At 40.0% G+C, this 26,808-nt stretch overlaps 1 protein-coding gene across 2 annotated transcripts in view; it reads right to left on the bottom strand.

Annotated features, from left to right (window-relative positions):
* Positions 1-26,808, bottom strand: part of SEMA3A (semaphorin 3A) — a 259,026-nt gene that overhangs the window by 18,651 nt on the left and 213,567 nt on the right. For both annotated transcript variants that reach the window (XM_088468796.1, XM_088468797.1), the window contains exons 12-15: positions 14,038-14,129; positions 12,102-12,143; positions 8,716-8,873; positions 5,815-5,882 (exon numbers count right to left, since the gene is read on the bottom strand). In XM_088468796.1, coding sequence (XP_088324922.1) covers positions 5,815-5,882; positions 8,716-8,873; positions 12,102-12,143; positions 14,038-14,129 — 360 coding nt within the window. The remainder of the gene's footprint in view (positions 1-5,814; positions 5,883-8,715; positions 8,874-12,101; positions 12,144-14,037; positions 14,130-26,808) is intronic.

The following is a 26,808-nucleotide window of genomic DNA, read 5'->3' as shown; positions in this document are numbered from 1 at the left end:
CATGAACTAAATAAATAAAGTAAAAATCCCTCCTAATTTCACATGTGAGTCATCTGTTCATACACTTAAAAGCAAGAAAGTTTAATTTTACATTGATTTATGTAGCTTGTTTTACAGTTATTCCCTCGCCGACTGGGGCTGCTATGATGATCTTCCTGCTGTGTCTACAGTATGCTGAACATATAATAAAAGCTCAGAGAATTTGTAGGATAGTGAAATTATCTTTCAGTGTGTGTGTGTGATATTTAAAACAGAAAAGCATCTAATACATACTTTGTAGTGAATAATCTAGGATGGAGTGTGAAGTATACTGAAGATATGGTAGTGTTCAGTAGGTAACTTCTCAATCAGAGGGACTCAAATGTGTAGAGGATGGTAGGATAGTAATAGATAAATGCAAAGGGTGTTATGGATGGGTGTGGTATAAAAGATCACCAGTGTCTAGAAAGAAAGTCAATATGTCGACACCAGATGGTCGACAGAGTCAAAAGGTTGACAGGGTCAAATGGTCAACTGTTTAAATGTCGGCATTGACTTAGATTCACAGGTCAAATGGCACATTTTTTTATTTTATTTTAACCATAAACCTCACCCTTACCTTCCCCTTAGTGCCAAACTCTAACCTTCCCCCTGGTGCCTAATCCTAACCGTCCCCTTCCACAGCCTAATCCTAATCCTCCACCAAGTCCATAACCCTCATCCTAACTCTAAAAAGTCATGAAAAAACATGTCAACCATTTATATGTCCACCATTAGACCCTGTTGACCCAAGTCCATGTTGACCCTTTAACTGTTGACCATGTAAACCATTTTATTGTTGATCATCTGGTATTGACCTACAGTATTGACTGTTTATCTAGACACCACTATACCAGATACCACTACAAACATATTAACACAACAGGCATGGCATTTGGCACAGATACTAGCAAGAGAAGAAAAATAATGATGATTTTGGTGCTGAGGCATTTACTGTAATGGGAGATGTATCAAACCTTGTAAAGACTGGCGAAGTGGACAATAGCAACCAGTCAGCTTCTACCTATCAATTTATAGATTGTACTTAATAAATGCTAAGTGATTGGTTGCTATGGACAACTTCAACACTGTTTAGAAGGTTTGATAAATGGCTTCCTTAGTTAAGTAGATCACCCAGGTACCAACCTTGATGGGTACCATGTGCGAGCTGGAATAAGGTAGAGCAAAAGTGTCTCCCTGCCCCTGACTAAGTAACTTATAATCAGCAGCACCAGGAGGTTCAAGGAGACATTTGAATTTTAAGTTCACATAGGGTCACATATGTGATCACTGCAACCCCTACTGCTAGGTCACTGAGCTGTGTGAACTTTGTCAGTGATGGTGCATAGTTTAAATTACAGTAACAAAGAATACATGAATCATCATGTTTCATCTGTGCCCAAGTTTTAGCCCAGAGTCAGGCTTTGGGAATATGTTTTAACTTGGACTTTATGACTATTGCAGAGTATAAACATTACAGCTATCCCTGCCCTGATCAGTCATTCTCACTGGATGTACGATCCATGCTTATACCATGAATTTGTCCTTTTGTGGTTTAAAAATCTATTTTGATTTTAAAAACAATATTAAACTATTTTAAATAAATACATAGTAACATATTTAGGAATATAAAGTTATCGTTTACATTGAAAAATGATAAGGTGTTGCATCTCTCTATGGTTCAAAAAAAGTATACATTTTGGTAAACTCGACCATATCCTACTTTATCTATTAAAAAAAAAATGAAAATGTCCCCTTTTAGTATTGTGGCTGCGTTTAGATTTCAAATTTAATAATGACTTATCGTTATGGACATGTTCTCCTTAAGGATAGTTTGGATCTATTTTTTTGGTCATTACATTTTCTTTTCATCACTTCTAGCATTACAACTACAGGTAGTAGCAAAACTGACCTATAGAAACATTGTCTGGAGCAATGATCCTTCCCAGGGCAGTCAATAGATCATCCAGGCCTCAGTACTAAGGTTAGTGAGGCCTCTGTAGAAGCTTAGTGCCACCTCCTTGGCTATGCCTTCCTGGCAGGCCTGGGCCCTTACCTCAGCACCCTTAGCCTTATATCTAGGTGTGTTTTTGCTTTTAACAACAGGTATACTTTCAGTCATGCAGCACTTTATCAACATTGTGGACACACAAAAGCAATGTCACAGGATGGAAATTATGTTAAGCTGGGGCAAAAACTGCAGCATAACATATGTGATATATGTATAATTTATAGCACTTAACAACTACTCTTCAATTCCAACAGCAAAAACAGGAACAAAATTAACAGTATTGAATAACAGAAGGACAAGTACTTATTAAAAGAAACGCAACACAAAGGGTTGCACAAAAAAAAATACTGGATGAAATGTTAAACTAATCTTTGAAATTTCGCTAGTTACAATGACTAATATGTGCCTAAGACTATTCAAATGTATTCATCTTTGAAAACATAGCATATTACTATAGCACAAACTGCTGAAATAGTTAGGGCTGGCTATGATAGAAAGGTGTCAGAACACAGAGTGCATTACAGCGTGCTGCTTATAGGGCTGCGCAGCCGCATACTGGTCAGAGTGCCCATGCTGCTCCCTGTCCACTGACGAAAATGCCTAGAATGGCATGTAAGCTTCAGAACTGACCATGGAGCAATGGAACAACATGACCTGGTTTCATTAATCACTATCTCTTTTACATCATGGCCAGGTATGTGTGCGTCATGCTCTATGGGAAGAAGGCAAGCCAGTGGAGTCAGTGTGATGCTCTGGGCAATGCTTTTCTGGGAAAACTTTGGTCCTGGCATTCATGTGGATGTTACTTTGACATCTACTACCTACCAAAACATTGCTGAACACCAAGAACACCCCTTCATAGCAACAGTATTTCATGATTGGAGTAGCCTCTTTCAACAGGATAATGCACCCAGCCACACTGCAAAAATTGTTTAGGAATGGTTTGAGGAACATGACAAAGAGTTCAAGTTTTCTCATATATCAATCCAATCAAACATTTGAGGGATGTGCTGGAAAATCAAGTTCGAGCCATGGAGGACCCACCTTGCAACTTACAGGACTTAAAAGGACCTCCTGCTAACATGTTGGTGCCAGACATCACAGGACACCTAAAGAGGTCTTGTGGAGCCCATGTTTCAACAGGACAGAGCTGTTTTGGCGGCACAAGGGGGACCTACACAATATTAGTCAAGTGGTTTTAACATTATGATTGATTAGTACACATACACATTATACAGTGCTGTGTGCGAATGAGTTTGAATCTGTATACATTATGTGGTCATGATTCAGATGCACGCAATGCCAATATTTTCACAGAACAGCAACTTTTTGCTATTGTGTATATGCGATCACACTGTGCATGCACAGTGATTGCATTGCGATTACTCTCATACACAGGAACCGCTCGCAAAGAGTGACAGGTAGTCAGCATTTGGAGGGTGGTCAGAAAAACAGAGGACTGTCTGACCATTTAAATGCAGTTTTATGGGCGTGCATAAATTAGCCATTGCGATTGCTTTGGGAGTATGAGAGCTCTCTGCGTGTCATGAGAGCTGCAGTGTTTGCGGCTGATCAGACTTCACTTGCATATTGCGTGTCTGCCCAATGTGCATCGATAGTACGGATATTTTGTCGTCGGATAGATATTAAAGGGCAGCAGTGGAAGACCCTACGCTCGGGTACGCTTTGGAAACATTAGCAAATTTTCGCAGCTGCGTTCCGTGAAAAATCTCAGCTGCAATTGCATTAGCGTAAATCTATCAAGCCCTGTATCTGTATATAATATATATATATATTGTACAAGTCAATTCAAAAAGAAAAGAGAACTTTTCTTTTTGAATTTACTTGTATTCAACAACTGACTCTGGGTGCACCACCAACTTGAGCAGTACATTTTTTCTAATTCAAGGACTTATCACTTATTTATACTGTAGTTGTTTTTTTCTTAAACACTAAACTAATCCTTCTCAGGATTTATCTTGAGTCATCTTTTTCTGTTTATTATACTGTATATGTATTGTGGCAAGGTCAGGGTAAAGATGCCGTCTCCTGGGGTAAACAAGTGCACTTTCACACAGCAGCCAATTAATAACACACCAGTCCAAGGTCCTGGTACGAGTAGCTAAAGCTAGTTTTATTTGCAGCATAAAGATAATTAAAACATAAAAGGAAAAGACTAGCCTGTCTGGATCTAACTAAACAAAATAATTTCCTCTCTCAGAGCAGAGGACCTAGCATCCCTCTCACAAAACAACAATATTAGTACAGTACCTACAGCCAGAAATCACAGTATGTCTGAACAGGCCTGCTGCCTCTTCCACAGGTTGTGCGAGAGTGAAGCTGGGTACACTCTGAGCGATGTGCACCCAGCCCACACAGATGCTTTGCTAATAAGTGCTGCCAATTGGATTCTATCCACCAGACAGAAGCCTGGAGCCTAGGGCACAAATATATCCCATTTAAAATGTTTCTAATGCTTTTATCACTATATAGATAGATAGATAGATAGATAGATAGATAGATAGATAGATAGATAGATAGATAGATAGACTTCTTTTTTGTGACCGAGTAAACCATATATGCTTGTATGTATAGTAGCAAGAACAATATTTACTGAAATAGATTGAATAGATTGCTTTGTAGCACTCGAGTTAAGTGATATCTATTCTAAGTTCCATAACTTTCTATTGTAATATAAAAATAATATGTTATGGTTTGAAATTTCAGTTTAAAGTACACCATATGCTGTTGTGTCTTTTTTTTCTATTTTACATGACAAACCCAATTATAACAAACCTCCAAAGAGACTCCAAGGATAAAACTAAATACTTCAGGGTGTGCAATTGTAACACAAACACTTGTCTTGTTCAAAATCATAAGATAATAGTATTGATTATAAACGAGAACACCACTACTTTACTCCAATAAATATATTCAAATAAATAGGATTCCGCAAAATGTCTTTTGTGCCTGTGTGTACTTCAAGTAAATAGTTAAGCACCAATTATGGTACTTATTCCCTTCCGAATATATGCCCTTCCGAATATATGCACAGCATTATTGGCCGCAAAAGCCCTGGCTGGGAGATTTCAAGGTTCCTGAATGCAGCTGTGGAATTACTGATCAGTAATGCCCTCTTTTTGGGGATTATTACTATTATAGACTGTGTTGCCCTTATTATGGAGTACTTATCAGAAGAATATTAATTCAGGGTAGGTGGCACAACTCAGAGTTCGAGCGATTTGGTTTGCTGGTTACAAATCACACCACTGATTACTTTGCTCTCACTGCCATGCCCTGTCCAGAAAGAGGAAAGAGAGAGCGCAGATCAGCCATGGACTATCATTGCCCCAAGCATGTTAGGGGACAGTCCTGAGAGAGACCTGGTGAAAGTTCAGGCCAGTCCCAACACAACAGCAGGCCTCACTGTCATGGTAACCATGAGTTACTTAGCTAGCAGATATGCCAGGCATGAATCTAGTTGAATCATGCCTGGCTATCAGCTAACCAGCTTTGAGAGCTGCATATAATTAATAATGGTAAGTTAGACTATCATTTTCCTTCATGTAATCCATAATACATTTGTGGTACAGTATGTAATGAGAATGATCTCAGCTTTCCTATGTTTTCCATTAATTGAACATACTATATAAGATGCATTACAAATGAGCCCCAGCAGCAGATCCAGTAGTAGTGCTAATTACTTATCCAAAATTGTACCCACTTAGTAATAAAACTGTGTAGCAGTCTTTAAAGTTCAAATATAAATGCATGGTTTAACTTACCATGATGTTGCAGATCTGAGCAGTGTGTTAGAGGGTCACCATTCCTGATATCTTGTCTTCTTGTTCGCCTAAGATAAAATTGATAAAGGAGGGTACTTCAGTTCTGCCTTGAGAAGACTTTGATGCAATAGTTAAAAAGAAAACAACCAAATTGCCACTACCTACCCTGAATCTGTAAATACACTTCTTACTGTGAAAAAGGTGCCCTTGCAGTCTGGGTACTTAGCTACAGTTATGTAGCTAGCTGACAAAGGCCCTCATTCAGAGCCGTACGCTCTGAGCAGAGCGCACGCTCTGAATGAGGGCCGCCCTTCATAAAAATGGAGCGTCCTCCTGGACGCTCGTATAGCTGTGGGTCACCACCCACAGCCTATACGAGCGTGCATTTTGATGGCCGCGATGGTCGTGACCATCGCGACCATCGAAACTGCGAGCCGGAGCCTGCGGTTGAGGTTTTCAACCGCAAGCTCCGGAGTGATTTTGGCTCTATCAGAGCCAAAATCACTCCCACTGACATCACTAGTGATGTCAGTGGGCCGGCTTCTGACGGGAGGCGTTCCCGTGGGAACGCCCCCGTCAGGGAGGCACGCCCCCGGCACGCCCACCAAAGGGGGCGTGCTGTCAATCAACATCGACAGCACGCCCCCTTTGATCAGACACAACGAGCGAAGGACTTTCCTTCGCTCGTCGCGTCTGGCACTTGCGCACGACGGAGCTCCCTCCGTCGTGCGCATGCTCAGTGCAGAACATCGACCCACTTGCGAGCGGACAGCCGCTCGCGAGTGGGTCTGAATCAGGGCCAAAGTGTCCTGTTTAACAGAATTTGCCACCAATAAGACAAGGCTGGCAATCAAAGAGCATTGCATATTACATAAATGTTCCAGCATACTCTTGGGGAGGAGGGAGGGGGATGAATGGCTCTAAATGGGGCATTAAATAAATGTGCTTTCATATTCTAAGTGTGTATTAAATACAATGTATATTATGTAGTCAAATAAGTGCATTTCAAGACATAATTGTAGACTTTCTTGACACAGGAATGCTGCTGGTCACTTGAGCAGTTACATATTTAATTTAGCAGAGCTAGGCCAGTCTTCTTTTGTCATCTTTTCTCATGTAATAGTTTCTTATCAAGTCCTTTACACATCTAATAGCATGTTGCACAAAAATCGATACATGTTATTCAGAATACGTTTATTGAAAGGTGTTCGCAGATTCTTCCAGGGCAATTGGAAATATTGATTTAAACTAAATCTCAGACTGTGACTGCTGACATTTTGTTCAATAAGACACCGAAGCATTGTCAGAAGGGTATTTTCAGTTTTGCCTTTCTTTGCTGGCCTGAAGAATTTAAAGTGACCTCATTATCATTTTAAAGAATTGAAGACCATGGTAACTTATCCTTCAAACCTTGAACTCACAAGTATTTATTCTTTAGAAAACAGAAGTTATTACAGGAAAAATGTATGCTACATAAAGTACCATTCAGTCTACTTTACGCTAACGTTTCCTGATAAAAAAAATGTACACAAATTAATGTTCTGATTATTTTTACCTGTATGTTTCAGCATAACAATATGGTTTCAAACACAAAGAATATATAATTTTAAATGAATTACAATATATACATACAATTTTTATGTTGTTGATTTATAAATAGAATTATATTTTGTAAATAAGAATCATATGGTTTGATATTCTTTTGTTTTCATATGCTTTGATTTATTTTTACATGTCACTAGAAATTCATTCATAAAAACAAGCTGGGCACACAAAAGCTTGGTCTAAATAGTACAAATGTCATTGTAGAAAATGGCTAGAGGATTTGCAAAGTCAGGACACAGCAAAGGGGATTAGTCTCTGAACTGAGCTGTAAATCCGCTTCTAATCATCTCACTCAGCTTCCTGTATACAAAAGTCAAGTATTCTTGGTGTAGAGACACTTGGTTGCATCAGTCATGTCAGCTGTTATAGAGGGATAATCACTTATTTTCTGCTCTGGATAAAAGTCATTTCATAAAAAGGCTGAAAAGCAAGTGCCGTGTGTCATCTTTGCCTTGGAAGGTTGTTTATTGAATAGATTACTTACAGTCTACTTTGTGCATGCTAAGAACAGCTTGCAACATTGCTTAGAGGTGATTCAATTTGTTCAAGGGCATTGTTAAACGAAAGCAATAACATTTAAATGCAAGTACCCATTGCAAATAAGATTGTTGTCTTAAGCAGAGCATTTGTTTTGCTACAATCCGCTTCCCGTTGTATCTGTACAGTATTTCTATCATCAAAATCTCTGAGCACTTGTGGATTCTAAATACTATTGTCCACTATTATTTTGTGTTTATTATTGTAAGAGAAATATTTCAGAGAAAATATCTGGGTAATTATACATATCTATTTATAGATTTACTAAAGATATCAAACAAATGCCATGTGTGGAAATTAAGTCAACAGATGAGTTTATGAAATATGAGCTATAAAGCATTTACATGCAGCTAAGTGGTAACTTTGTCTGCGCTCAACTGTTGTCCTAACTCTTTGATATGTAATGAATGAGAAGAGAAGTTTGGTTCAAAGGCAGTGAGTAGGAGTTATTCAATTATATGTTAATTAATGTATTAATCTCTACAGTGTCCTTTCATGATTTCACCTCTTTAGCAATTTGTTCTATATTTATTTATATATTCTTTTTTTCTTTTTGCTATAGAAGGCAACTTTCAGGGCAAAAGTGCATATGCATGTTAGATGCCACAAGTAAAAACACAGCACATACCATCTGCCTTTCTTGTTATTTTTCCTTTAACACCACACAGCCATGTGTTATGGAGATTATGACATGTCAGAGGAATGTAAATGATGCACAGAAGGCTAATACAATAAGCAGTATGTCTTAGAGTTTATTACCTCTTAGCAGTAGGAAAGTAGCGGGAGCATGAAGAACCATCCCAAGCACAATAGGGGTCCCTGGCAAGACAACATTCAGCGCATGCTTTTCCATAAACATCACAGCGGTGTAGCGGGAGCTGGGAAACTCCCATTGACGAACCGATGTACAGTTGTTGCTGTCAAATGGAAATTTTACTGTGAATGTTAAAATTGGTAACTGATAATCATATGTTTAAATCATTTACTATACACATCTGCAAAACAACTGCAAACATTTAAAATCAGTAAACATACATACTGTAACGAAATGGAATGAAAGCAAGTCTAAAAAAGGTAAAATAGTACTACAGAGTTTGATAGAAACTTCTGTTGATATGTGTGATTGTCAAACTTAAAACAATCATTAAACAAAACCTATCAGAAGCAGGCAACTTTGTATTCTTCAAGCAGCTATTGTTTAAACAGGATAATTATCCATGTAAATGAAGATCCTGTTCTAAAGAGGATATAGCTTTGTCTATTTTGCTTCATGGTGTAATAAATGTTTAAACATTTTCTTATGCACAGAAAATCTCCACTGGCGAATTATTAAGACATAATGTAAATTAAATGATTGGCTTCAATATAAAAGTAAATAAATGCTTCCATGGGAGATGGGAGTACTACTATTTTAAGAGCCACATAATAAATTCTAAAATGTATAATTTGTTCAGTATAGTTACCCTTTAATATACACTTAAGGTTATTTGCTAACATTACATTAAATAGAGTTTATTTCTGGTCTAGATTAGATAGTGAAAGCAGATGTCCAATTTATTTTTATGTTAGCACAAATTTGAAGCTTAATGAAAAATTTGCAAATATCTTTCACGACTTCTCCTTTGTGCCTCAAGCATTGCCTGTAAAATGTAGTTATCCAACTATCTTTAGGAAATGTATAAACACCCTAACTGTGAAAATAAAAACAATTAGTGGATGGATTACAGTAATCCGGGCTCCTCTGTGGCCAAAGGGAGCCTAGATCCCCCTAGCCAGGAGCCTAGGTTGTGTAATGGATGATCCCGCACTGTGTAGCAGTATTGTTATACACAGTATAATTATCCATTGACATATCAGTATTCTAGCTTCACATTATGTGCGGTTTTATGAGAACAGCATAATTCTGCAACTGAATCCAGTTGCAGGAGGTTATGACTAAAGTGTTTGCTATCAACATGGGATATAGTAGTCCCCATTCACTTAATGTACTGTAATTCTGCCCAAGACTTTTAAAGACTAAACTTTATCAAGCTCGTAGATGTTTCTGGAGTTATACAAAGTATACATGATGTGATAAATTTAATTGTAGTCCTGCCAGCACAACAGATCCTTCCCTCCACTCAAATAAAGCCTGTTTCATTGCCAAATACAATTAACTCAAACAGACAAAAAAAAAATCCCATATGGATCATGCAAGCTGTTTCCAAACTGCATTGTGACATTTGTTTAAATATTTGTAATATCACTTCTAAACAGCCCAAAATATCCAGCTAGTATTTTATTAGATTAAACCTACATTCAAGCATAAGCAATAGTGCATAATGTGTGACCATTTATATTATACGACACCATAAAACTACGTGACAGCTTCACCATAATCCTCATTTAATATAAAATTCTTTGTTGCATTGTGTTGGCTATGTATTATGCATAACTTCATCTGGAATTTGAGAACACTGCATTTGAGCGTGAAAAGAAAGTATCATGGGACAGCAGGCCATTTAATGTCTGACTCTAACTTCTGCTTTCTAAGTTTAAAAATATATAGGTAAGTAAAGACACTACAGTTAGAATTACTTTTGAGAATTCAATTTGTAATTTATAAATATGCAATAAGCATTCATCATAATCCTTATTTAATTTTTCTCAGATTAAACAATTATTTTTAATTTTTTTTAAAAAGCAGGAAATAACAAGCATAACTTTTGCAGCAGTCGACATTTCATAAGGCTGGTACTCTGTAAAAATAAAATCAAAAGTAGGCAGCATGCCCCAATAATTAATCCCTATCCAGACTCAGCACTACACATCTTGCATTGGTTTTCAGTATAAAAAGAAAGAATAGCGAAAAGTGAGATAGGCACATTTTTTTTTGCAAACAACATTTTCCCATTCAGTTAGTTACTTTATTAATAAGAGCCAGTAAAAGGTAGTCTCCAGATGGTATTAGCCTATTTAAGTTGTATTCTGGGGCCCCCAGATCTTGCTGGAGATGCAGCAGTGCTTTAGGCTCCCTGTTTGATTTTTGGTGGCATTGCTTTATTTTACTCCATTTTTGGTAGAAAGTTTTAATATTTTCCAGAAAGATTAGGAGATGAGATATATCCACTGACCCTTTTTTATGGCTCCCAAATTTGATCAATGAGTGTACAGTTGCTACAAGTGGTTTGATGAACTAGATCTGTACATAGCTATGGATGGCTCCTAAATATGAGGAATTCTGTGTTGTTTGGGTCCCTGGCTATTTTGGCACACAGCCACTTGGCTATCAAAAGCAGTGATCGGCCCAGGTACTAGGGAGGAGTGGGGTAGTAGTCATCTTTTTTCTGTGCCGCTGAACTGGGCTCCTCCAGCTGGCTTGGGCCTGGGTAAGTGGTAGCCGCTGCCCCCCTTGCCCCCACTGTACAGCTGCACCTTGACAGAGGCGCCAGATCTGTGCTGACAATCCTGGGCTGGTCTATACTATGGCTAGGGAATTCCATGCCAATGTTTTCCTGGTTATGGTGGCTACCATTCCAGGCTTGTTGAATATTTTGAGAGGGATGCCTGCCATTCTCTATATTATTAAAGTGCTTTTTGCATACTTGAAATGGTCCAGAAGCAAGGACGAGTATGAAGGTCTATGATGGTATGGGGGACCAGCTGCCATAGAAACTTATGGTAGAGAAGCAGGTTTTTTAATGATGAACTCTGGTCACCGTTGTTTTGAATATGGATTCAGGATGATCTGATTCTACATTTGGTATTATTTATTTTTAGAATTGTTAATTGAATTAGCCAATCAAAAATTAATCGGTGAAATAATTCCCTAGCGGGAAGTAACAACACAGATGTACTGTGTTAGCAAAGAATTATTTTAGTGTTCAAAACAAGTATTTTAGTATCCAAGAAAAACTCTTCCACAGGTTCACATTCAACCTGCTGACATGTTTAGGTAGTGTTTATAACATTAAAGCAATGTGTGCCTCGAAATGTTTCCTTTTTTATGTGACCTTTATTGATACTATTCTAAAACCAGTCAAAGTGTACCAAAAGGATGTGACATCACAGGTAATACGTCTGTGATTGCCAGGATGCTGTCAGGAAGGCATGAAAGGCTGTAGCATAAGGGAAACATAGTAAGAGAATTAAAAGCCATTGCATACTTGCTTTGTGGAAATCTCCATAGCTGAAATAGGACTTGGCTCCTACAGGGAAATCACAAAGCACAGGTTAGCATAGTCAACCTTCTGTTTAGAATTACAGAGCATTATATATCTTCTTTATAACAATGGACAGCATATATCTTACTTTGTTTTGTTACTAAGTAACAGAAGAAAACACACGCATGATTCCAGGCTTAGAGAAACATCTAGAAACCACACAATGTGTGCTTATTTATATAGAGTTTATTTTTGAAAGTACTGTATGGTGAACAACACACCTTTTTATAATAAATTATAATTGTGTATAGCACAGCTGTCATTTCAACAAAGTTGAAAGTTAACACAAATCTAGCTGCATCACTCCAACTAGTGTAATAATAAAAGGATTGAGGTTTACTGATTCTATATGTACACATGGGGTTTGAAATCAAGCATTCTGCTCTGAAGCTCCAATAATCTAAAAGATAACGTATAGGAGTTAAGGTATACACACAGTTTCTGACAAATGGTCACTTTGCGTTAGTTTCCACATTGCCTGCAGCATTTATGGGGGAGATGTAGTGGGTATGCCGGCTGACAGGATGCCGGTCATCGATATACCGATGCTGGAATCCCACCGCCCAGCAAAATGCAGACACCGCTATCCCAAGGGGAATCAGGATACCGGCATCAGCACCTCGACCTCCAGAATCCTGAACAATGGATCGAGGTAAGTATGTGCCGTTAGCCCGGGGAAGGGGGGTTAGGTTTAGGGACCCCAAAAATGGGCATATGATCAACTCCGAAAAAGCTCCTATTTATGAAGATCACACATTTTAAAATTGGTTATAACCAGTGGTTCCCTAACCGTGTGCTTTGGCAAGTTGGGGTGCCGTGTGGCACTTGCAGGGGTGCCATGGGTTAGTAGTCCAGGAAGAAATCAAATTATTTATTGTCAATGTAATAGACAAAACCAGTGCTGGTGGCTGCCAACCAAACAAGCACAACCCTGTTTGCCACCACATAACTAAACCTAAGGGTGACAGGTAAACCCAATTTACTTAATCTAATAGTTTTTTCTGAGCATTTCAATAAAAAACGTTTGGCTTGATATAGAATGCGGCTATTCTAGAGCATCGTGATTCAAGAAAGTTTGGGTACCACTGGGTTATAGCTATTTACCAGAATGCATAACCTGGACACATTGATTAAATAAAAAAACTCTAACTCTAACCAAAGTTACAGAGAAATAAAACTTCTCCATTTGTTTTTCAATATATGTAAAGACAGCATAAGTCTATATACCGTAGTTGCAATATTCTATAACCTGGCCATGTGACATTTATAAATATTATATGGGAATATTGCAATAAGATGGTTTAAAAATGTAATGTGACATTCATAATTGTGTTCAATAAAGACTAATACAATTTAAGACTGAGTACAAAATTTAAAATAGCCCTTTAAAATAATAATAGACTGAAATCTATATCAAAAAGGTGCAAACAACATTATTCAATATATTTTAGTATAATGATACAACTGATTAGAACTTACACTATGAACATATCACCATCAATACAGTCCACAGCTTACTATATTTAGTGACAAAATCAACAAACCTGGTACTGTACTGTCCTTGGTAATTAAGGACACTTGTTAAACACACATTATCCTTACATAAACCCTACTACTGTATTTTTTTTTTTTCAAAATGCATTACCGTTGCTATCCTAATATACATTTATGTACTTCTATTTAACATCAGTTTATTAATTAAGATATTACGAAAAACAATTTCCACATTTATGCAATATATATGTTAAATTTAAAGAAAAATACATGTGAATTGTTCTGTACTGTACTGACTGCATTGATTTTGGCTCAGTAATGCAGGACTGTAGTTAACACTTGTTCTGCTGGTAGTATATTACACCACAATTGTCACTATACTCACCCTGAATACTGTCATTTCTTCCAGGAGCACTTCCTCCAAATCATGCCAGGTTTCCTTTGGAACAGAAACTACTTTCAAAATTGTCCCCATATCTTAGGAAGGAAAAAAAAATACTTTAATTGATATTTTCTCTGTTATTGTAGGTGCACACTGGAATAATATTGAGGTTTATTTGTAAAATGGGTGGTATAGATGCCATGTTACTAAGGGCATGGAATGAAAACAAATGTTACTGCATCCTTTTATTTTCACTGGCAATTTCCAAACTTAGAGCCACTCAATCATTGGTTTCTTACCACTAAGTACATCAACAATATAATTAATGTCTATATTCCATAGTTTCAAGCAGTTCATATGAAAATAAACTGCATTGAACAAGAAAGATCTACTACAGACAGTATCCTAGAGCTGGTCAGCCATGAAACTTATACATATTTGAGGTTTAAAAATAGTGCTCCAATGTGAGTGTTTATACAATTTGATTGATGATTTGAAATACTTTAAATCTCAATTGGAAACTTAGGCTGTACAGGTTATTTAGGTAAATATTTTCACTTAAACCATGATGTAGGAGCACTATGATTATTTGAAATATCTAAGTAATTAATTATTTACCTTCCCAATTAATTTGGTAATCTGCCAGTTTCTCACAAATGTATACCTACTCTCCCGGAATGTCAGGGAGACTCAAATATATACACTACCTTCTTTTCAAGGATATCTGGGAGACTCCAGGAAAAGCTAGGCACTGTTTTGCAAACCGCACCAGGGCATTAGGGAGAGGTGTGCGAGGAGTAACGTTGTCCAGGGCACAGGGTCCTGGGGGCTGCATAGTCGCTGATTCATGGCCCCTGCATATGGCTAGCACTGTGCCAGGAACAACACCCTTCAGCCTGTAGTGCGGCTGCAGTGCTGCTCGAAGCATCCAAAGCTTTATACCTTATCCTACCAGCAGACCCGCCCATCATGTGACATAACATGCAGGGGACCAGGTCAGTGCTATGTGGCAGTAAGTCCTGCCCCTGCACTGCCCCATACACTTCCCTAATGCAACTGAATCTGATTATCATGGTCTACCTGCATATTGCGCAGTGGAGGTAGAGGAGCCATGATAACACGAATTATGTCACTAAGGGGGAGATGTACTAAGCCGTGATAAAGTGGAGAGAGATAAAGTACCAGCTCCTAGCTGCCATGTCAGAGACTTTGTTTGAAAAATGACAGTTAGAAGCTGATTGGTTGGTATTTTATCTCTCTCCACTTTCTCTCTCTCCAAGGCTTAGTACATCTCCCCTGTGGGTGGCCACCGGTCTAAATACTGACACCTAAAGCCCGACACGGGACTAAAGATAGGCATCGAAATACCGTCTCACTGAGGTGCCATTTTTAATTGAGCACAGAAGTAACCTTAAGTTACTTTAGCAGTTCTCACCATTGAAGTCAATGGTGGGAACAGTTCATTGGCTTAGAGGCCTCTCCCAGCCAATGAGCACTCCGCACTGGGATTTCTGTTGTGAAATCCTGGCGCAGAGCAGTAATGTGGATAGTACTGTCCTTAGAGGACAAAACTAATGTCCGTGGCTCGCAAAATTAATTTTTTGGTTTTGCCAAGACCCTGGATTGCCTACTTTGTAACTAAGACAACGTGATCCACGCATAGGAAGAGGGGAGTATGGATTTATTTATTTATTTTTTACAGGTACCCTATGGATTCTACTGGAGAAGAGGACCGATGAGCTACAGGAATACATAGGCGAGTATGTGAGATAGTGTGTGTGCACATGTGTGTGTGCATGTATGTGTTAAATTTTTTTTACTGTCAACAGTGTGCGTCCTGTCTTTTTTAATATTTATTTTGCAGTGGAACTACAGGTACCAGTGGGCCTATAATGCCCCGCATGCTGGTACTTGTGGTTCTCCAAGTACCAGCATGCGGGGGAGGCTTGCTGGCGTCTGTAGTTTCACAGCAAAAGTATACTATCAATATATGAATCACACTACACAATCAACCTGGCACCCACCACCTGGGGTGCCGGGGATAGCCCTGGGCTATCAGCTTGGGGTGCCCTGGTGAGGGGGACCCCTTTATTAGAGGGGTCCCCAGCTCCCCAGGTATCCCTGGCCTGGGATGACTAGCGGTCAGGGGTAAAGCTTCGGTTGGGGGACCCAGTGAATGGGCTCCCCTGCCTGTGGCATTACCCCCCTAGAAAAAGTCTGGTGCTGGTTCCAGGCATCACAGATCTTCCTGATCTGAGCCTGCATCTGTCTGCCGCTAATGTACGCTACCTCCCCCAAGTACTGCAGCACACACCGCCGGAGCTAGCGCCCGCATCCTTCCCCCCAGTCCCACCACTGCTACCGCCCGCAAAGGACTGCCATCTTGGTGCACCCAAGTGAAGCCACTTTGAGTACATCCCCCTGCTGGAGGCACATAATGAGGCTGCACAACAAGTTGAAGCTTCCTATCTGTAAAATGGCACTATTGTGAGGTAATAGTTTAAAAACTGTAACTTTCTAATTTACCTTAACCCCAAAAGGCCCTACCCTGGAACAATAGCTACCTAATAAAACAAACCCCAAGTCTAAATTCACCCCCTGTACCCTGACTTATACCTTCCAAAATATCCCCATAGAGAACAGCAGAAAAGTGGTCCTAATTGAGAGTGTCAGAAAAAACTGACAGTCGTAACTTTAGATTACTCCCAAATCCTAATTATTATTTTTTTTGCCCTAGAATTTGGCATGCAGCACCGAACAACAGTCTTACATACCAAATTACAGCTTGGTAACTCTAATAGCTTATGAAGTGTAGCCCCTTAAACACCATGCCCCCCCTTGGGAGTTCTCTATGGGAGATTGCTGTTTTTTTCGATTCAGCCTTAATATAAGGGCACGACTGTGCGTGTAAAATAATTCTTTTTACATAGACATTTCCCAATAAAGTATTTTATAAAGAATAAATGTATTTTATTTAAGTTGCTAGCTTCTGAACTACACACATTACAAAAGCATTTCGATACCACAAGCTGACAATATACACCAGTGATATATCATTGATTTTATTTTAATGTGTTTTTTGTGGTTGTTTTACAACACTAGGGTACATATATCAGAGAACAGAAAGTGTCACATAAGTGCAAAGGTCCAGATAACATCTTTGTTGATATTTGAGGACACTTGTAAAGCTGAAGTACAGTTAAATGTGCTCCTCACTATCCATGCAGCTGCATGCTTGAGGCAGTTCATTTAACCTTGCTGTGCAGTATACTCTTCAATTATTCCTCTGTGAAACTCCTTGTTAAAGTTAGCTTTATTTATTTACATAGCTGTTAATGAATACCATTGCAGTGAAACAAGTGTAGCCAATAGTTACCAAGCAGATGTTGTTAGCTATCACACTAATAAGAAATAGCCGCACTATAAAATGGTTTCTTATGTAAATTATGTAGGTGCAGATATTTGATGTTGTTGATATGTTTGATAATTGTTCTGATATAAAACGTTACCAATCGCATTATTGAAACATATTTGCTCTTTTATATTTTTCCCACCTACAACATATCTGCTAACACTTCACTAGACAGTTGTACCCCTTTCACATCGCAAACCTAGCTCTGACCTGAGATTTTGAACACTGGTCCAATCCGGCTGTGACCCGTGTCAGACCCCTTTTACACTGCATCTTTTACCAGGGTTATTCCCGGCTCACAAAGATAAGATCATAAAGGGAACACAAGGGAGGAGTGGGGACTGCTCACAGCATTGCAGGGATCATGGCTGATGGATTACCACTGTGTAGCCCTGAGTTCATGAGTGAGAGCCAGTGAGAGCATGATGCAACTTCTGGCAGCATAGTGTACAGTTCACTTCTTCATCACTCCAATTAGCCATCACTGTATAGACAGTAGTGGTATTAATACTATTAACCCTTTCAGACTGCCAGAATGCTGCCTCTGCTATTGTCTGCAGTGTGCTGCCTGTGTGTCTGGATGCTGACATCATCAAGTGAGACCCAGGAACATCCAATCAGCGTTGTTTGCCAAGTCCCGGGTAGGATAACCCGGATAGAGCCTGTTCACACTGCACTGGCTTGTTCCAGTGTTCAACCCTGCTCGCTTGTAGGATTGAAGTGCCAGGTTGCTCGACCCGGGAATTGTTTCAGTGGCGCATTCACACCACACTGCGACCTGGCAATATCCTGGGTTATTTTTGCGATGTGAAAGGGGGAGAGTGTGGTATTCAGTACAGTCATGGTCAAGCGTTCATAATGCCCAGGATCCAGAATTTTTTAATTTGATAAGGAGTTGTTTTTTCTATATAGTAAAATATAATAAAGCAGACCACTGATAGATAGGTCATGGTGGCGGCATACGCAGGGCCGGATTAAGGGGGGGGTGACAGGGGCGGTCGTCCCTGGGCCCCCACACACAGACGGCCCCCACACCAGTTGCGGATCCAGGGGGGGGGCGATTGGAGCGATCGCCCCCCCTAGCACAGTCCGGATCATGCGCTGAGCCTGTGCTGTGATCGGAGCCTGTGTAAATCCGATCATAGCACAGGCTGAACCACAGCCTGCTCATCTCAGTACATGATCCGGGGGGTGTGTCAGTGTCACGCTGAGGAGGAAGAGTGCACAGCCAGCCAGCTCCCTGCACCCTGCTGCAGGTCAGCTAGAAACCACCCCCCCGACGACCAATCCCCCCTTCTGCTTTTCCCGAAATGGGGGCGGAGCCAACATGGCAAGCCCATATGACCCGAGATTCGCGGCAGTACAGCGCGAGGGGGCGGGGCCTAATGAAGTGAGTAGCAGCCTGCATAGAATGTAAGTTTACTATAGTCTATATGTGTATATGTATGTGTTTAAGTGTATATATGTGTTATTGTATACTGTATACAGTACTGTATATGTTAGTGTGTATATGTGTTATTGTATATACAGTATGTGTTAGTGTGTGTGTATACTGTGTATGTGTTAGTGTGTATGTATGTGTTAATGTGTATATACAGTATGTGCTAGTGTGTGTATACTGTGTAGGTATATGTGTTAGTGTGTAAGTGTTTGTGTATACTGTTCATGTGTGTGTTAGTATGTATGTTATAGAAAACATGTTTGCTACATATGTATTATATGTGTGTGTCCGTGTTTAACGTGTGCCTACTCTCCAACATGACCCGTTCCATTAGGTACAAAATACTCTGTTCCTGGACTTAACACCTAACGTATGATTGCAGTCACCTGTGTAGCACTAGGTAATTGATTAGACAAGTGATTCACCACAGGTGTCTGCAATAATAAATTAAGAGGGAAGTCCAGGAGCAGAGCATTTTGTACCTAATGGAACGGGTTATGTTGGAGGATCTGCGTGTGGCGGGGGAAGGGGTAGGCTCCATGTGGCTTGGTGGGGGCCCCCACAACTTAGTTGCCCCAGGGCCCCCCACAAGCCTTAATCCTGCCCTGGGCATACGCATGCATGTGGCACTGCATGTCTCTGCCAATATTACGTCACAGCAGCCAAGACACTACATAGAAGCCTCCATGGGGACCTGGCCATGAGGTAGACACACAGGGAGGTAAAAACAGCCAGAGAACATTGTGGAGAAAAGGGAGAAGGAGTCAGACTTTGAGATCCAGCAGGAGAAAAATAGACTCTGGAGGGAGGGGAAAAAAAAAAAAAAAAAAAAGCAAAGGCAACATCTGGGTTGAAAGCTAATAAATAAATAAAACAATAATAATATACAATCAATTTATGAGATTCTAATACATAATAGGTTTGCAAAAAAGAGGGGTTGGGAAAGGCAACACATTACTTTTAGATTATGATCCAAAAGTTAATAACTAACTGTTCTAGGTGGATATATTGAGAGAAAGCCCTGCATTCCAATCCACAGTCATACTGTATTTTAAATAATCCCCTTCAATAAATATTTGATATATAGCATAAAAATTAACATATGCATAGAATTTCATCACACAGAATAGGAAACATTGCAATGTGCAATGAGTGCATTAAAAAAAAAAAGTCCTAAAAGCTTGCGACAGATCACAGAATTTAGTAACTGATGTTAGCTATGCTTATCAAGCTAGAGTCAGTCACATTGCACTGTATGCTTCAATGGTCAATGACAGAAGAACCAGAACTGTGCCGCATGCCTGTAAGTGGGTGTTCTGTGCAATACTAGAGGTGTAATAATATGTTATGCTCCACATATATGCCATAGAGGGCATGCATTCCATATTATCAAGATCTAGATAAGTATGGGCGCATACAACAGCATTCCAAGTTATGCTACATTCCGAATTTACTTGCAATTATCTGCATATTCTTTGACTATTGGGTCTTCATCCATACAACATATTTGCTTGGTTGACCAATTAAATAACAAGATATAAACAAAATGATACATACACACACACACCAAAAATTATCAATGTTTCAGCATGTACTGTATTATTTATTAAGGGGACATGAAGAAGTGGGTGTTTCACCTTTATTATGTTTAGAATACAGTATGTGACTTAGGACCTCATTCAGAGGTGCTCGCAAAATCCGAGCGCTCGCTCTGAATGAGGACGGCCACATCTATTTTCTGAGCCAGCCTCCTGGCCGCTCGCTAGGCTGTGGGTGACCGACAGCTTTAGCGAGCGGCCAGGTTGATGGTCAAGACCTTCGCGACCATCGGGCCTTGCGAAGAGACCCTTGTGGTAGGGTCTCGTCTGCAGCAAGCCCCAGTGAGCTTTCGGCTCTATACGAGTAATGTCAGTGGGGCTGCCCCCAAATGTCGGGAACGCCTCGGTTTGTGTAGCCACCCCCCTGCCCTGCCTACAAAATGGTGCAAGCTGTCGATCACCATCGACAGCCGCCCCTTTTGTAGTGAGTCCCGGAGCGAGAGAATTTCTCTCTCACTCCAGGGCTTGCGCAGGCGCAGTGCCCAACATCGACCCGCTTGCGAGCACTCAAGCACTTGCGAGCGGGTCTGAATGAGACCCTTAGATTGAATCAAAATATTCCAAATGCTAGTTTGGCACTTGAATTAAATTACAGTATATTTATATTATTTCTTCATGTAAACACTTGTGAAAATGAAAATCATAACTGCAAAGTATTGTTTGTAATGTTCTAATAATATATTACAGCATCACCACTATTTTAAAGAGATTAGGTTTGTGAAAATTAACATATAACATTAGTGGAAACTAAAGTGATTATAGGAGCCTACAATGTGACCTCCAGCAACTCCAAAAGCTCACATAATGGGGCTGGTTCTGAGTCGAATGCATAGTGGCTGTAGTTGCAGACCGAGGCATCACACACACTGGGTGCGGCACCACCTAACCCCTCGTGCATCAATGGTGGCGTGACTTCATGTCCACAAGGTGACGCCCCCTTGAATTTTCCTGTTTAGTAGGCATGACCCTATGTCACACTCTCATTTTCGTTATGCTTTAGCAGCTGCTGGGGAGCCCCCAGCCTCTCCGGACACATACATGTGCGCGTCATCCATCACTGGTGCTTGCCGCTTGGTGACACCATCCGAAGGGCTGACACCAAAATAGCAGAGCAGCTCTGCTATTTTGGTTTCACCCCCTTGAATGGTGCCACCTAGTGTGGCCCACACCCGCCGTAGTGATATCACTAATTTCAGGCAGTAACACAGCCCTTATTTACTACCTTATGATAATAGAAGAATCCATAGGGGATAATGCAGGGTTCATGCATCTGCAACCTGAAAGCCGTGCCACTCATTAAGGTTACACCAGCCACGGCATCCATCATCATTAGTATCAGCACTTGTGCAAGCCCCATGCTAGGTACAAGAGATCTATCTGAAACAGTACACAGGACTCAGAATTGCATGGAACATTACATACACGCCATGAAACTCCCACAATGCAGGCGGTTCCGTTCACTTGCATTGTCGCTGCTTCAAGCTGCTCAATTTCACATGAGGACAGATCCAGCCAAGTTCGGTCTGACTCAGATTAGGACGAACATATGCAAAATGCATAAATTCGCATCTGCTGTATGCAAAAACTCGCCAATTGCTTCAGAGTACAGAGATTCATTCAAATCAGGCCAAATATATTCATCCTTTGCACACACAGCTGCCTTGGGGATGCAGTCATCATGTTGACATTTGCAATGTCAGCAATCATAATGCCAACACAATGTCAACTATATTAAAATGCAGATATGGAACATGTCGACCTCTGCAGAAAGGAGCAAAAATAAAAGAAGTCAATGGAAACAGATGTTTCTCCATGTTAACAGTCTTTGTAGTTATAAATACAAAGCCATTGAAAAATGAACGGGTTCTTCTAACTTAATTTTATGAACAATTAAAACCATTGAAATTTTAATAATGACAACAACAGAATAGATTTCATTATAAAATGGCATAATCAGCATGTGTGGACATTCTGGCCCCTAGGTTGCCAGTTGAACACTAATGTCTTACATTTGAATACTGTATAAGATATGTGTAAAATAAAAAAATCCAATATACTCCCTCCACATAGGAGTGAGCATAACATAGTAATCTGTGCTGTACACTAGCTTTGATGACTAAATTGTGCTCACTCCTGGTCTCTTTTCTTTGACAGGAGACATGGCAGGGTAGCTTTGCTCTAGGAGGAAGCTTCCCTGGAGTGCACATGACACTAAAGCAGGCATGTGGAAGTTACGTACAGCACGTGTTGCTATGCTAGGTGATTTTGCATGTGGAGGAAACATACAGGCAATTACATAAACACAAAAAGCATATTTTAAAAGAATTTCTCACAAACCTCACATGTCCTCTTTAAAGGGCATATTTATCAAATAGTCTTTGCGGAATATCCCCTGAAAACATGTATGAAGGAGGGACCGCATCAGATATCTCCATATCTACCACGGTCCCTCCATTTCCAACAGTAGCTGCAGATGCTATGCCGGAACTACCAAGTTTGGCCCTGGCAGCTAATGCCATCTAAAGATGGTAATAGCCATTGTAGCCTATGAGATAAGCTTCACACAAATTACTCTGGAACCCTCCATAAAACTCGATAATTAGTAAATATGCCCCCAAGCATCATTGCAGCATCATGGCTACTTCTCTTTCTACTTTTGTTGCAAATCTAACAAATCCTATACATTTACATTTTCAATAGCACTATACGTCCACTCTAGAATATCCATATAAAGGGGGCAATGTGTGAAATGCAAATGTTCCCTTCCAAAAAGCATATAAATATTTCCAAATTACATTATATATATACATACACAGTATATATATATATATATATATATATATATATATATATATAAAATATATATACACACACACACACATATATATATATATATATATATATATGTGTGTGTGTGTATATATATATATATATATATATATATACACACACATACATACACAAACACACACACACACACATATACAGGTTGAGTCTCCCATATATTCCGTATTTTGGAATACTTGCATACCATAATGAAATATCATGGGAATGGGACCCAGATCTAAACACATAATACTTTTATGTTCTATATACACCACCTGCAGGTAATTTTATACAATATTTTTAATAATTCTATAGATTGTAAGCTTGCGAGCAGGGCCTTCCTACCTATATATCTGTCTGTTATTATCCAGTTTTGTTCTATTAATGCTTACAATTGTAAAGCACAACGGAATATGCTGCGCTATATAAGAAACTGTTAATAAATAAATAAAATAATTTTGTGCTTCAAAAAATGTACATACATGAAATTCATTTATGTTTCATAAACACCTTATACACGCAGCCTGAAGGTTATTTTATACTGTATTTTAATAATGTTGTGCTTTAAACAAAGTTTGTGTACATTGAGCCATCAGAAAGCAAAGGTTTCACTATCCTAGTCATGCCGAAAAGAATGTATATGTATGTATGTATGTATATATATATATATATATATATATATATATATATATATATTAGGGGTGTGCACCGGCCACTTTTCGTGTTTTGTGTTTTGGTTTTGGATCTGGATCTTTCTTCGTGTTTTGGATCTGGATTGGTTTTGCCAAAACCACCCTTCCGTGTTTTGGGTTCTGGGTTTTGTGTTTTGGATCTGTATTTTTTTTAAAAAAAGCATAAAAACAGCTAAAATCACAGAATTTGTTGGTTTCTCTGCTCCTATGCTATTATTAACCTCAATAACCTTAATTTCCACTCATTTCCAGTCTATTCTGAACACCTCACACCTCACAATAGTGTTTTCATGTCCAAAAGGTTGCACCGAGGTAGCTGGATGACTATGCTAAGCGACACGAGTGGGCGGCACAAACACGTGACCCATCTAGGAGTGACACTGCAGTGGCAGACAGGATGGCAGTTAGAAAAACTAGGCCCCAAACTGTACATAATGCAAAGAAAAAAAAGAGGTGCAAGATGGAATTGTCCTTGGGCCCTCCCACCCACCCTTATGTTGTATAAACAGGACATGCACACTTTAACAAATCAATCATTTCAGCGCCAGGGTCTGCCACACAACTGTGGCTGAAATGATTGGTTGGTTTGGGCCCCCACAAAACAAGCTGGCAATTAATGTGTCCCTGCACAAACTGGCTCTACGGAGGCAAGATGTCATCCTCATCCTCCTCATCCACCGATTCCTCACCCTCTTCAGTGTGTACATCCTCATCCTCACAAAGTATTAACTCGTCCCCACTTGAATCCACCACCACAGGTCCCTCTGTACCTTCTGGAGGCTGGTCTCCCTGGAAGAGCTGATAATTCATTTTGATGAACATCATCTTCTCCACATTTTGTGGAAGCAACCTCCTACGCCTTTCGCTGACAAGGTTCCCGGCTGCACTAAACACTCTTTCGGAGTACACACTGGAGGGGGGGCAACTCAGGTAAAATAGAGCCAGTTTGTACAGGGACCTCCAAATTGCTTCTTTTTCCTGCCAGTACAGGTACGGACTGTCTGACATGCCTACTTGGATGCTGTCACCGATGTAATCCTTTAACAGACAGACGCACGCTTGTCGCTGCTGCTTTGAGGATTCAAGTGCGGCTACAGCCCAAACAATTCACAAAGACAGAAAAAAAAAAAGAATATTTTTATTGTTTGTGGAGCACACTTTGAGGGTTACACCACCCTTTAACAGACAGACGCACGCTTGTCGCTGCTGCTTTGAGGGTGCAAGTGCGGCTACAGCCCACACAATTCACAAAGACAGAAAAAAGAAGAAGAATATTTTAATTGTTTGTGTAGAACACTTTGAGGTGTCACCACCCTTTAACAGACAGACGCACGCTTGTCGCTGCTGCTTTAAGGATGCAGGTGCGGCTACAGCCCACACATTTCACAAAGACAAAAAAAAAAGAACAATATTTTAATTGTTTGTGTAGCACACTTTGAGGGTGTCACCACCCTTTAACAGACAGACGCACGCTTGTCGCTGCTGCTTTGAGGATGCAAGTGTGGCTACATCGCACACAAGTCACAAACACATTAAAAAAATAGTTTTTTATTTTTTGGAACACTTTGAGAGTTACACCACCCTTTAACAGACAGACGCACGCTTGTCGCTGCTGCTTTAAGGATGCAGGTGCGGCTACAGCCCACACATTTCACAAAGACCGAAAAAAAAAGAACAATATTTTAATTGTTTGTGTAGAACACTTTGAGGGTGTCACCACCCTTTAACAGACAGACGCACGCTTGTCGCTGCTGCTTTAAGGATGCAGGTGCGGCTACAGCCCACACATTTCACAAAGACCAAAAATAAAAGAACAATATTTTAATTGTTTGTGTAGCACACTTTGAGGGTGTCACCACCCTTTAACAGACAGACGCACGCTTGTCGCTGCTGCTTTAAGGATGCAGGTGCGGCTACAGCCCACACAATTCACAAAGACAGAAAAAAGAACAATATTTTAATTGTTTGTGTAGCACACTTTGAGGGTGTCACCACCCTTTAACAGACAGACGCACGCTTGTCGCTGCTGCTTTAAGGATGCAGGTGCGGCTACAGCCCACACAATTCACAAAGACAGAAAAAAAAAGAACAATATTTTAATTGTTTGTGTAGAACACTTTGAGGGTGTCACCACCCTTTAACAGACAGACGCACGCTTGTCGCTGCTGCTTTGAGGATGCAGGTGGAATCTAGACGGGATTTGGAACCGAGGACACACTAACTCCATCAATTGTCTAAATCCCACTGCACTAATGTCGGATACCGGACGCACGTCTAACACCAACATAGCAGTCAAGGCCTCAGTTATACGTTTTGCTTCAGGATGACTGCTGTCGTACTTCATCCTCATCGCTAGGGACTGTTGGAGGGTCAATTGTTTAGTAAAAGTAGTGATGTTCCTACTTCCTCTCTGGGATGATGAACAACTCCCAGCAGCAGCAACAGCACTAGGAGGAAGAGGTTCTTGATCTTTCCCTATTTTATTTTTATCGGAGAAAGTTTGGTCCTCCATTTATGTTATATTGATATATATACGTGCGGCTAAAGCGCACACAAACACAGAAAATATTATTTTATTTTTGCTGGAGAGTAGTGCACTTTGTGGGTTACACCACCCTTTAAGAAATGAGCCAGCCGGCTCTTTACTTATGGGACACAGGCGCACGCTTGGCGCTGCTCCTTTGTTGATGCACGTGCAGCCACAGTGCACACAATTCACAAACACAGAAAATAATTTTTTTTTTGGTTTGGACTGGAGTGTACTTTCGGGGGTTACAGCACCCTTAACGGTCAAGCCAGCCGGCC

This window comes from Taudactylus pleione, unplaced genomic scaffold (assembly GCF_031769625.1).
Source record: "Taudactylus pleione unplaced genomic scaffold, aTauple2 ptg000086l, whole genome shotgun sequence".
NCBI lineage: Eukaryota > Metazoa > Chordata > Amphibia > Anura > Myobatrachidae > Taudactylus > Taudactylus pleione.
This window is presented reverse-complemented; position numbering and strand designations above follow the sequence as displayed.